The sequence below is a fragment of the Sorex araneus genome, chromosome 5 (genome assembly GCF_027595985.1).
Source record: "Sorex araneus isolate mSorAra2 chromosome 5, mSorAra2.pri, whole genome shotgun sequence".
Taxonomy (NCBI): domain Eukaryota; kingdom Metazoa; phylum Chordata; class Mammalia; order Eulipotyphla; family Soricidae; genus Sorex; species Sorex araneus.
This window is the reverse complement of record NC_073306.1, coordinates 16,154,901-16,167,864: the sequence shown is the minus strand read 5'-3', so window position 1 is coordinate 16,167,864 and position 12,964 is coordinate 16,154,901. Positions and strand designations below refer to the sequence as shown.

Here is a 12,964-nt window from a genome sequence, read left to right as displayed (position 1 = left end):
GCTATTGTCCCAAAATTGCAAATGGGATCGGCCCACCTTCTCCTTCATGCAAAATTCTACTTTAAGTTTAAGAAGAGAACTCTCATATTGGTTACCAACTGGGAGCTCCTTGGCACTATTGCGGCAACATGGGAAGATGCCGTTATTGGCAACATTGACAAGGAATACAATCGACTGGTTCAGCACCTCCATGACTGCGCAAGGAATGCTGAGAGTGGAAAAGCCACAAACAGATGCCTGTCTTCGGAAACTCTCAAATTCATTCCCAATGTAGATTGGCACGAGCTCAGGCAATCAAAGCTAACATCCAAGATCGCAAAGCTGTGCAGAGAAGTGATAAAGGAAGACCTCAAAGAGAGAAGAGCATCAGTGTTGGCCAATGTGACAGAAGCTGGGAAAAGTATTCACAACGCTCACCTGTCCTTTGCCAACTACAAGACCAAGATGACTGCCCTTCTATGTCCTGATGGATCTATCACTTCTTCCAGAAGGGCAATGGAGAGGATTATCATGACTTCTATTCGGATCTCTTCGGTAGCCACATCCACCTGTCCATATACCAAATTTCGAGGAATGGATATGTCATTCCCAGTGTTCTCCCTTCCGATATTCGACATGCCATTTCGTTAGTAAAGACGTGTACAGCACCCAGTCCAGACAAGGTCAGACCCGAACACCTGAAGAATTTGCTGCCAGTACTCGTCAATACACTGGCTTGCTCTTCACATGCTACCTGTCCTAATGCAAGGTTCCGTCCCAATGGAAAACCAGCAGGACCATTCTGCAAGAAGGGAGACATCCACAACAGTGGCAACTATCGTCTAATCTGCCTGTTGTCCGTCATCTACAAGTTGTTCACTCAAGTCATCCTGAATAGAATAGACAGAACCCTAAACAAAGGACAACCATGAGAGCAAGCCTCATTCCAAAAAGGATTCAGCACGATTGACCATAACCACACAGTGACCAAGCTCACTGAAGTTTTGCGAGAGTTCAAGATGCCTCTCTGTCTAAAGTTCATCAATTTAAAGAAGGCCTTTGATTCTTTTGAGACTGTAGTGGTCATCGAAGCCCTAGCCAAACAGGGCATTCAAACCCAGTACATCATGATCCTCCGCAAGCTGTATTGCGGATTCACCACCAGGATCTCACCATTCTACAAGGAAGTGATCATTGATGTAAAGAGAGGGGTTTGCACGGTGATACCATTTCACCAAAATTCTTCAGTACCACCCTCGAGAATATCATGCAACCACTGGAATGGGAAGGAATGCGAGTGAAGATAGACGATCGGCAACTACACCACCTCTGCTTTGCTGGTGATATCGTTCTAATAACACCAAACATTAGCCAAACGGCATAGATGCTGGCCAACTTTGACTGCAAGTGTGGAAAGGTCGGACTGCCGCTGAATCTCACCAAGACAATGTTCATGAAAAATGAACTAGTCCCTAACTTTCCATTTTCTCTCAATGGAATGAACATCTCCGAATGCAGCAGCTATGTGTACCTGGTTTGAGAACTCAACATGAGGAAAGGCTTTGCACCAGAAATGCACAGATGGGAGAGAGCAGCATGGAACGCCTTCAAGAGCATTGAAGAAGTTGTTAAGAGGGACAAGAACCTCCGGATCTGAGTACATGTCTTCACCTCCACCATTCTTCCTGCACTAACATATGCCTCAGAGACCTGGGCCCTATGAAAACAGGATGCTATTTGGGTATCCCAAAGAGGAATCGAAAGAGCTTTCCTTGGAATATCATATTTCACTCAAGTGAGAGAAAGAATCTGGAGTTCCGACCTCTGTCAATGATCAAGAATCAGGGATGCTGTGTCATTTGCAAAGGCGTTGAAAATCAGATGGGCCGGACACATAACGCGATTTAGAGATGACTGCTGGACTAGAGCTGTTACCCACTGGATTCCATGGGGCGTCAAAAGACCATATGGCTGCTCACCTACAAGAAGATCAGACTTCTTCGTCAAAACCCTGAATGAATGGTTTGAAGTTCTTCATGTTCCTGGAATGAGCAGATACCATTGGGCTACACTAGCACGTGACAGGGATGAATGGAGATGTTACTGGTGCCCTCTTGAGCAAATTGAAGATCAACAGGATGACAAGTGACAAATGATACAAGTGAACAACAATGGTATGAATTTTTCTTAACTAATTGATACTATCTTTCTGAATAGAATGTAAGGGATGTAAGAGCATATACTTACTTACCTGTTACTCTTGCCATTACATCACTTATCCCTAATACTGTGCTTTAGAGGGCAGATAAACAGTGTATAAAATATTTCAAATGGTAGAGTAATAGGTTTGAGATTTTCATTTAGATTTTATTTAATAATAGTTTTAAGGATTCATGCCGAAACGGCTTTAATCTAGACTGGAATGCTCAAGATTTCTTGGGGAGCATAGTCAATGATTAAGCATTAGGAGGTAGACATTGCAAACAATTTTGCAGACAGGCAGAACGTTTGTGCAAGTAGCAGAAAGAAATATATGTCCATTTTCTTGGGGAAGAGAATTGAAGTAGAAAACCTAATCCTCAATCTTTCTCTGAGGAAAGGTGATTATGCACCTATGAAAACATGCAGAGTGAGTTCATATAGTAGACACAGTTCTGCCCAAATTCTCAACCTTAAGGCTCTGAGACTAGATTAATAATTTCCAGCAAATCACCTGAGAAAGGTTTCTTTGAGGAAAGGTAGGCATCCACATTCTTTTGATGGGGGTGAGACAATACAGAGTGTAGGATGCTTACCATGCATGCAGTCAACCCAGATTTGATCCCAGCACCCCATATGATTCCCTGAGCCCCAGTAGGAGTGATCCCTGAGTGCAGCTTTAGGAGTAGGCCCTGGACCCGACCAGGTGTGGTTTTACCACCCAAAAAGAAACAGATTCTTTTAATGGTATGAATTTATAACAAACTTTATTTCTGGGATTTTAGGACAATTATATCCACAGAACCACCATTAGACAAACCATTAAAATACCAAATAAATGCATTTTTTCATTAATTCAAACACTTACCCTTTGTCTTAAAGACATGCTCGCGGATAGGGGTCACAGGGCGGTCTATGAAGTGATGGTCCTGGTGGACAAGGGCCTCTTTGATCAAGGGCAGTCCAGTTATAAGGACTGAGTATATGTCACCGAACTCCATGCTTATAACATTCCCATACTTCTTCACAAACTGAAAAACAGTGAGGTAGCAGTCACAATTGAACACACTCCTACCTACATGTGTGTATCTGGGTGGATAGAACTTGTTTGGAGGGGAGTTGTGGGTATGCAGGTGCACCCTGGATTGATGACACAGTTTCTCCCCATTTTCTTTTCTTCTTTTTTGCATCTTGACCCAGATTTCATCTTCCACTGGACATGAATATACCTTACAAATTTTTTTTAAAAAAACAGCTAAAGCAGAAGCACAAGCAAACAAACAAAAAAATCTTTATAAGTTTAACTTATAAGAATTGAGTTTACATCTGCCCTGGATCCCTAGGATGACATGTGAAGCTATAACCATTACAAATAAATCGGGTCTCTAAACTCTAGTAGGTGAAGGGAAAAAATATTCAGTGCATGTGCTTGCCGAGGAAAGCTGAGCTAAGTTTCATATAAGCCTGATGTAGCAAGCAGGGACTTCTCAGTAAATCATCTATGTTTAATCTGAAGAGAAGCTCCTTCAGGTTTCACATGTGCTAGATGATAAAGAGCTTATTATAGAGGAGGATAAGCAATGGAGAAAAGAATTCGTAGGTGTGACTCTTGGCTTCCTGGCTCACTCATTAGTGGTGATGTTGTGACAAATTTTGAGTTTTATTCTTTTAGAACCTTGGGTTCCCAGCCATAAAAGGGTGAAAATTTTTCTCTCTGAAAGGGGTCTGTGAAGAAGAATGAGAGCAGAAAGTAAAAGGCACTTTGTTTTCTGGTGCCTGGCCCGCATCCAGGGAAGTCTGGGGAATGAACAGGCTCTGTGATCAAAGGGAGATGGGCCTGAGTTCACTGCAGCGAAGAGAATGAGAGCAAGCAGCAGATCATGCAGGAGAAAGGTGCTCTTGATCATAGAAGGTCATTTACTTTATTTTTTCTTATTTTTTTAATTAAATCATCGCGAGATATAGTTACAAACTTTCTTTTTAAAAAAAAAGTTTATTGAATCACTGTGAGATAATTACAAGCTTTCATGTTTGGGTTGCAATCACACAATGATCAAACACCCATCCCTTCATCAGTGCACATTCCCCACCACCAATATCCTCGGTATTGCAAGCCATAATGCCCAAAAGTAGAGAGAGAGTATGGGGAATATTATATAGTTACAAACTTTCCTGGTTGAGTTTCAGTCATACAATGATCGAGCACCCATCTCTCCACTAGTGCACATTTTCCACTACCAACGTTCCCAGTTGCCCTCCCACCACTCCAACCCCATCCCACCCTCTGCCTCTCAGCAGATACCTTCCTTCTTACTTTCTCTCTACTTTTGAACTTTATGGTTTGAAATGCAGATACTGGGAGACCATCATGCTTAGTCTTTAGTCTACTTTCAGCACACACCTCCCATCCCGAGTGATCCCTCCAACCATCATTTACTTAGTGGTCCCGAGAAGGTCATTTACTTTAGTGTAATGTTGAACACCTTCCACCTTATATCTCATTTAATCACACAACCACCCTGGAGTAGCAGTGCTTTCCTTGTCTTTATGGCAAAGTTAAAATGTGGTAGTTAAAGAAAAGTAGCCAAGGTGGCCATGCTTTAAAGAGATGGAGGAGACCTTATGCAATGTTTGCGGACAAAGACATGCATGTGAAAGGGCTCCAAGTCTTTATGAACTTGAGCAAACTGACTGAGAATGAGAGTAGAGGGGAGTAGGACAAGAAAAAGAGAAAGAAAAGTGGTTGGGCTTTGTCATTCCTATGGTTAAATGTGCAAATAGGTGCATGGTGTTTGACTGAGAGTGACTATGTACTAATCAAAATCTTTCCTGACTCCCAGTAGAGGGAGGGCTCTGTCTAGCTACAGACGATGATTATAAATCAATGGGCTTTGCCCCCGCTGGTTTGGTATTTCTGCTCCCCCTGCTCCAACCCCAACTATTTTTCTCTCCCTTGTCAGCTTTAGCACCAGGACATAATTTCCCCCTCATAGAACGTACAACCAGTTATTTTTTAACCCATCATCCAATGCTCCCGCATAACACACCAATACTAAAATATTTGACACAGAGTCTTCCACCAAACTGTCTCTAATATGTGTTTTCTTAATAGGAAAGTCTGAAAAGAGATTTTACCAAAGCTGATCTGTCTTTGGACTGGAGCAATAGTACAGCGGGTAGGGCCTTGCACTCAGCCAACCCCGGCTCGATTCCTCCGTCCCTTTCAGAAAGCCTGGCAAGCTACCGAGAGTATCCCGCCCACACTGCAGAGCCTGGCAAGCTACCTGTGGCATATTCGATATGCCAAAAATAGTAACAACAAGTCTCACGATGGAAACGTTACTGGTGCCCACTCGAGCAAATCAGTGAACAACGGGATGACAGTGCTACAGTGCTACAGACCTATCTTTAAAATGTATGCTCTTTTATTTTTAAAAACTGACAGGAATGAGTTCATACAAGACAAGTAAATTTTAAATTTTATTATTGAATGAGTATCCCACCTGCATGGCAGAGCCTGGCAAGCTCTCCATGGCGTATTTGATATTCCAAAAACAGTAACAACAAGTCTCACAATGGAGACGTTACTGGTGCCCATTTGAGGAAATTTTTGAATGCATCATTGAATTTCTGACACTGTGTAACAAATCATTGGTGCACAATGTGAGTTATTTTGCCAATTAATTTACATATCTGTGAATCTAAGGGCGTCTGAGAAGACTTTTTACTGTAGGCTGTACTGGAAAAACAACCATTAGTCCTTCAAAAGAAACAAATAAGAGAACAAAAGAGGTTAAGTTAAGTTGGTTTAAGAGTTTAAATCAGATTTAGAATCAGAGATGAAGATAGAAATAGAATCAATATAGAATTTATAAGATACATAAAACAAATAAGAGAACAGAAATGGAATCCAAAGACTACAATTCCAAGTGTAGGATTAAGTATTTAAAACATAAAATGGAGTACATTTTATGATACAGAGAGAGAGTAAGGAGAGAGAGAGAGAGAGAGAGAGAGAGAGAGAGAGAGAGAGAGAGAGAGAGAGAGAGAGAGAGAGAAGTTCCTGCTATAGAGGCAGGGCATGGGGGCACGGGACTGAATGCAGGATGGAAACTGGGTGTCCCGACATTGGTGATGCAAAACGTACAACAGTGAAAGGAAAGATGGTTGTTGAAACAAAAAGATTGGAGCAAAATAAATATTCAGAATAAAATAATTAGAACTAGTAAGACCGGAGATTAAACCTTGGTTACCAGAGATGTAGATTTAAAACCATTTCAACCATATCGCCTTTATCTAATTTCCTGAACTCAAATCCAACAAAACAAAAGAGAGGAAGAGGAAGAGTGTAGCAATCATGATTATTACCCACTCATAGGTTCATTTGCACTCTCATTAGAATGGGAAACAGAGTGAGGGGAGGAGGAGAAGGAGAATGTAGGTAAGCATGTGTGCTCATTCTAATAGAAAAATTAACACACGTACATTTTACAATTTTAACACCTTCATCAAATACATTTGTTGTATTTTTTAATTGCTTGGTTTTATTTCTGGCACATTTTTTCTATTAGGGAGTTTAACTTTATGCTCACTGAGATGTACAAGTGCTAATAAAAAGTTACAAATGGATGTCATTTTATTTTAATCCAAACTCACCTGGAAAGAAATATACCAAAGTCCAAGAGAGAGATTACTGAGTGTTTGTTTGTCTGTGTGTACTTGTGTGTGTGTGTAAGTTAAATTGGGGGTAAAGAAGTAAATATAGTAAAATTCTCTTATTCATAAAATAACATTTAAAAAGTCTAAGTGAATTAGTATTGATGTTATAGTTAAAATTTTCCTATTTTTAAACAGCTGCAGAGAATCTCAAGGACTAGTGTGCATGTTTTGTGTGATAGAGCCCAAGGTTCATCACCAGCGCCCAATGTTCTCCCAAACACTTAAATAAGTGACTCCTGAGCAGTGCACCAGGAGTAGCTCTGAGTATTGTTGGTGTGGAACATAAACAAATTAAAAAACTAAGTTGCTTTATTTTTTGGATCACAACCAGCAGTTCTTAAGGCTTACACCTGGCTCTATACTCAGGGATTACTCTTGGAAGGCCCAGGGAACAGTATGAAGTGCTAAGGATTGAACTCAGGTCAGCAGTGTACAAAAAGCACCCTTTCTGGTGTACTATATCACCAGCCCCATAAAAAACAAATTTTTATAAAATAAAATAAACAAAAAATAATAACCTGAGGAAATAAGGAATATATTTTAAAAAATCTATTCATACCCTTTTATCAGTCTTAGAAACCTTTGAAAATCTAATATCTATTCAGAATGTGCTCTTCAATGAAATCATATAGACAGGAATACAGTCATACAAGCATGTTGTTGAGGCGAATTCACCAGCATCCTTGCAACCTGAGGCTTATAAACTCCTGCCAAGGATCTGTGATATAGTAGTTCTTGGAGGTCTTTTAGGTTTCTGAGAAGTCTATGGGAATCAAATTCAAGTTTAAGATAGTAGGCTCTAGTGAAATTCTTTAGAGTTGCCAAGCATCAGCAGACATTGTGATACACAGGGCAATACCAAGATCAGTGTGAGTGTGTGTTTTCTTATAGACAGTGTCATGGAAGTGTCTACAGGTCAGAACTAATGTAGAGAAGATGACATGTGCTATAATGCTGGCAGGGAAGGATATGAAGGGATTGAGACTTGAATCTCCATCCTAGATACTGAAGAAAACATCCTAGATGATATAGTATTTGAGCCAGATCTCAAATAAAGCTCTGAGAAGCAGCAAAAAGACACACAGCATATAAGGGTGAGATTTTTAAAAATACAGGACTAGATGGGTAGTTAGGAACACATGAGCTTTGAGTGAAGGAGTGCAGTGATTGCAGTGAAGGTCTCATTAAAAACCCTGACCCTTTGATAGGGAGGTGAAGGGCATATGTAATCTCTGTAGGTAAGATGATATGTGTGCAGGCTAATTTATTTGTTTGAGAAATATGTTTCAATCATTTTAACACCACTGTGTTTTGAGGTCTTGTTAGAAGTTGCTTTGATATGCATCTCAACTAGTACTCAACTGGTACATATTACTAGTACTGTAATATGTCTTGTCTACCATTCCCCTACTTTAGCCCAATAAGATTTTCTCTTATTTAAATTAATTATTCTCCAATAACTCAAACCATTGTAAGAGAGAAGAAGATGAAAAATATAAAATCACTTTCCATTTTGGCACAAAATAAGTCTATTTTTCTTTGTTCTCATGGTTTAGCTTATGACATCTTGTTCCATTTGAAACTTTATTCCCCTTAAACCACTTGCTTAACATTCCATTCAAGCTCAGTCCAATTTATTCCAGTAATCCACAAGAAGTTATCCCTAGAGCTTCTCATCATTTACTTCCTGCTACCTAATTTGGTTACTCATTTTCTGAGGTCATATTTTGAGGTCTGATTTTTAATAAGAGTTTATACAACATAATCCAGGGTCTTATGCAGTGCCTGTCCTGTGACAAGTGCTATATCCACACTTGTGGAAGAAGCAGTGCCATGAATAAAGTAATTATACTCCTATTACAGGCTAGAGGAAAGACAAGCAGAAGGGGCGGAGAAGAGGTATCTGAATCGCATAATTCTAGATTCAAGATTTTGTTTTGCTATTATCTAATGTGACAAGCTTGGGAAAATCACATGTTCTCGTGGTAAAATGGAAAAGCCCCCAGGTAATGCCTGCCTTGTGTGCCTATCATAAAGAATTAATGGAAATACACTTGTAAATTCAGATTTAAGACCCAGAAAATATCTGTACTGAATATTTGCTAATGTTTCAAATGCAAATTTAATCAAAGCTAGTACTGTCATCTCCGTTGTTCATCGATTTGCTTGAGCAGGCGCCAGTAATGTCTCCCTTGTGAGACTTGTTGTTACCATTTTTGGCACGTCGAATACGCCACGGGTAGCTTGCCAGGCTCTGCTGTGTGGGCGGGATACTCTCGGTAGCCTATACCATTTAACATATTTATTGCACAATATAAAAAATGAGGGGCCAGGATGTATATCAAGTGGTGGAGGACATGCTCACCACTTGAGTGAGACCCTGGGTTCAAGCCTTGGCACTATTTGGCTCTTGAATACTGAGTGGTTTCTGGGGACTGTTGGATGTGACCCCCCCACCCCTCCACAACAACGACAATAGCAAAGCATCAAAACACTAAAAGGTCTGCTATATAAGGTAGAAAAGGACATCCCTGATGTATAATTGTGAGTTTGGTGCTAAATTTTAGGCCTGGTTTCATCACTAGCCCACTTTATGTGTACTCATTTCTATCTTGGTGGTAAAACACGGGTCCATTTCAAATTTCCTATTCAAATCACACCATTTTATTCCTCCTTCTAACCCTGACATTAATGAATGTAAACCAAAGTAACTCCATTAAATATAGTCTATCCCATAGATAATAAGGAGAAAAGATGAAGCAATAGTACTGAAAGAGAGAGAGAGAAAGAGAGAGAGAGACTCTGAGGGAGGAATAATTTTGATTTGATTTCTAGCACAGCGGGTAGGGCATTTGCCTTACACGTGACCGAACTGGGTTTGATTCCTTCACCCTTCTCGGAGAGCCCGGCAAGCTACTGAGAGTATCTCTGGCCTGCACGGCAGAGCCTGGCAAGCTACCCGTGCGTATTTGATATGCCAAAAACAGTAACAAGTCAAATGGAGACTTACTGGTGCCTGCTCGAGAAAATCGATGAGCAACGTGATGACAGTGACAGTGACAGTGATACCATTCTCTTATTGAAATAAGGATGATGCTACAGAGAGATGATGCTACAAGGGTTATGACATTGCCTTGACATGTAAAAGACCCTTGTTTGACCCACAGTCAAGCTTGCTATCACCATAACACTATCAGAAGTGATTTGAACACAGAGGCAGTTGTAGCCCTACCTGGTGTGGTCCAAAATCAGAAGTAGAAAAAGTAAGAATGGGTGGAACCCTTTCCGTGAAACAGATATGGGTAAGGGTGTGTCTTCTATCTTTACAATAAGAAAGAAGTTATACTATGAAGTGGGGGTCCCTGAACTTTGCTCCCATTTTCATGAGCTCCAGCTTACATTGAAAGAGGAAGAGGAGTCCCTAAGGGAGACATCATATCCGCTACTGATCTTTGTAGCATGTTCCTTGAAAGTGAACATCCTAAATATGCTGATTGATTCTCTCCTACAATGAAAGGTTCCTATAGTGTCAGATATATGTAGTCCACTCTATAGTCAAAATGACTTACCACACAAAGAACAAGGACAATTTCAACTTGAGTAAATTGACATCAACACTGAGATGTTGGAATTATAGGGTAAAGATGCTAAAGCAGATATTTAAATAAATTTTTGAGAAATGCAACATTCCTATTTTTTTAAAAAAAAGAAATTTGAGCAAAGAATTGTACAGAAGAACCTCAAGAAAAATTTAGATCAGAACATCCTAAATAAAAGCCCAATAGCAGCATAATAACAGATCAGTAGTGACAGAAAAATTAATGACAACGAAAACAGGCCAATAGAAAGCATCTAACCTACATAAAAAAGGAAATACATAGAAAAAAATCAATATGACAGAGCCCCAGGACCCATGCTGAAGAAATCAAAGACCTAACCTTTGTAATATCATTGTGCAAAGAAATGCCCAGAAAACATTATGGAGTTGGAAAAATAGTTGAAGAAATAATGATTTAAAAAAAATCACATTTGCTAAAAGACGAGCCTAGTTCAAGTTCCGTGATTCAAGTTCCGTGAGTGAAATAAAACACCAAAAGCACAGGTGAATGCGCAAACACAAGTTAAACCACTCAATAAAACTTAAAAGCAAAGAACGCTTTCCCAAAGCAGGATGAGCGAGTGGAATCTATCTAGTGCATGAATTAGTTCTTAGTTGAGCACGGTAATCGCTTAGAACTCTTTCAAACTTCCAAAGAGCAGAGGGCTGGGGCTGGAGCGATAGCACAGCGGGTAGGGCGTTTGCCTTGCAAGCGGCCGACCCGGGTTCGATTCCCAGCATCTCATATGGCTCTCTGAGCACCGCCAGGAGTCAACGGTGTTAGCACCTGCTCCATCCTCCCGCCCTGGGTCCCTGGAATAGCCTGTCCCTGCAGGTGAAGGACGGGATCAGTCCCTGACGCTCCTACCTGCTGAATCTGCACGTGCGGCTGCTTAAAGTCCATCTGTAATAAGTTTCCCAGGAAGGGTAAACCCGGGGGCCCCGGTGGGCAGTTCTTGGGGCGCCGCTTTCTGAATAAATGAGCAAAGAAGAGGAAGGCGACAGCGCCCAGCAGGAGGGTGCGCGCATGGAGCACGGTCCAGAGCGCGGTCTCCAGGAAACCCATGGTCCGGAGCGCGCCTGGGACGTCCAGTGGCTCCGTTCTCGGTCAGAGGTCTGAGCAGTCACTGCTGTCGCCTCAATCCCGGGCTGCCCCTCCCTGTCCCGCCTCTCTCGGTTTGCTCTGGGCACGCCCTCCCCGCCTGCTCTGGGTCCTGGTGCCCTAACCCAGATGATCCCGGTGGCAGAGCTTAGCCTGGCTGCTCTGTTCCAGATCAGAGAAACTCAGTTCTTCCTCTGCGCCGCCCCCCTCCTCACCGCCCCCGCAGCGCCCCCCCCCCCCTCCACACACATACTGTCTCAGGGATTCAGTGGGAACCGACCCAGGTCCGGACAAGTGTCTCTGTGATTCTTGGAGTCCTGGTTTCAGCTGACTGACACTTCTGGGGTTTTTAGATTACAGGAGCGCGCTAGCCTCTGGACAGTCGCTGCTTTATTCTGATCAGGGACCCTTCTTTGATGCCCTTCTTTGTCCCATCCTGCAAGGAAAGCGAGACCACGAAGTGAAGGACCAGATACCTGATGGATAAATGAATCTGTGATGTGCAAGCATCTCGGTGATGTTTCAGAGACCGTAAGCATTACATCAAGCTCCTGGTCCTAAGAGGGGCTTAGTTAACACTAGATCCCAGTCCTTGGCAGTTTCCGCAGGTTCTTCTTAAAAGCTCTGAGGTCCCAAACTCCTGCCAGTTCCACCCTTTCCCCTAGGTTTCACCCATCCTCACCCATATCCTGTGTGGTTCGACCTCTGTCTCACTATATATGGGTGAAAAACAGAAAACATAGCATAGTTCTGGAAACACACAGACACACACACACATTAAAATCTTAAATCTTCTAGACAAATGAAAATCCCCATCAGCATTGAAGTTCTTTCCCCACTAAGTAAAAATGTAAATCAGTATGGTCATTTGGATTCTCATAATTTTTAAATATAATGCAGTTTATGGAATTCATTTTTTGGATTTGTGTATATATCATAGATATACTTTATACAGAGTTAATGGTTTAGATTTTTGTTCGAAAGGAAATTGAGCAATTCAAAGATAAATAAGATGAATTTAAGACAATAATTAGAATCCTGGCATTGATGTTCAGTCTCTCTTTGAAAAGTGTCCCCTTACATTCTCAGTAGCACTAGTACTCTACATTCTCTGTAGAGTACTAATGTATTCCCCCAAATTACTGAATTGCTTTGAGAATAGAAAAGAAGGCAAAAGATAGAACAAGAGATTGAGAAAGAGAAAAAGCTCGAGAAGCAATGTATACCTTGTTCTATTAAATCACACACATAAGAAAAATCCAGAGCAACTAAAAGTAATATTAATTATTCAACGAGAAATTAGTTTTCTTATTTTGTTTTTATCCACAAGCATTTCTAAATAAACTGATGAGAGGCTGGAGCGATAG

The 12,964-nt window shown here is 41.2% G+C and overlaps 1 protein-coding gene across 1 annotated transcript in view; it reads right to left on the bottom strand.

Moving 5' to 3' along the window:
- Positions 1 to 11,581, bottom strand: part of LOC101547147 (cytochrome P450 2J2-like) — a 29,163-nt gene extending 17,582 nt beyond the window's left edge. The window contains exons 1-2 of the mRNA XM_055139743.1: positions 11,364 to 11,581; positions 3,047 to 3,209 (exon numbers count right to left, since the gene is read on the bottom strand). Coding sequence (XP_054995718.1) covers positions 3,047 to 3,209; positions 11,364 to 11,561 — 361 coding nt within the window. The 5' untranslated portion in view covers positions 11,562 to 11,581. The remainder of the gene's footprint in view (positions 1 to 3,046; positions 3,210 to 11,363) is intronic.
- Positions 11,582 to 12,964: the final 1,383 nt, after the last annotated feature.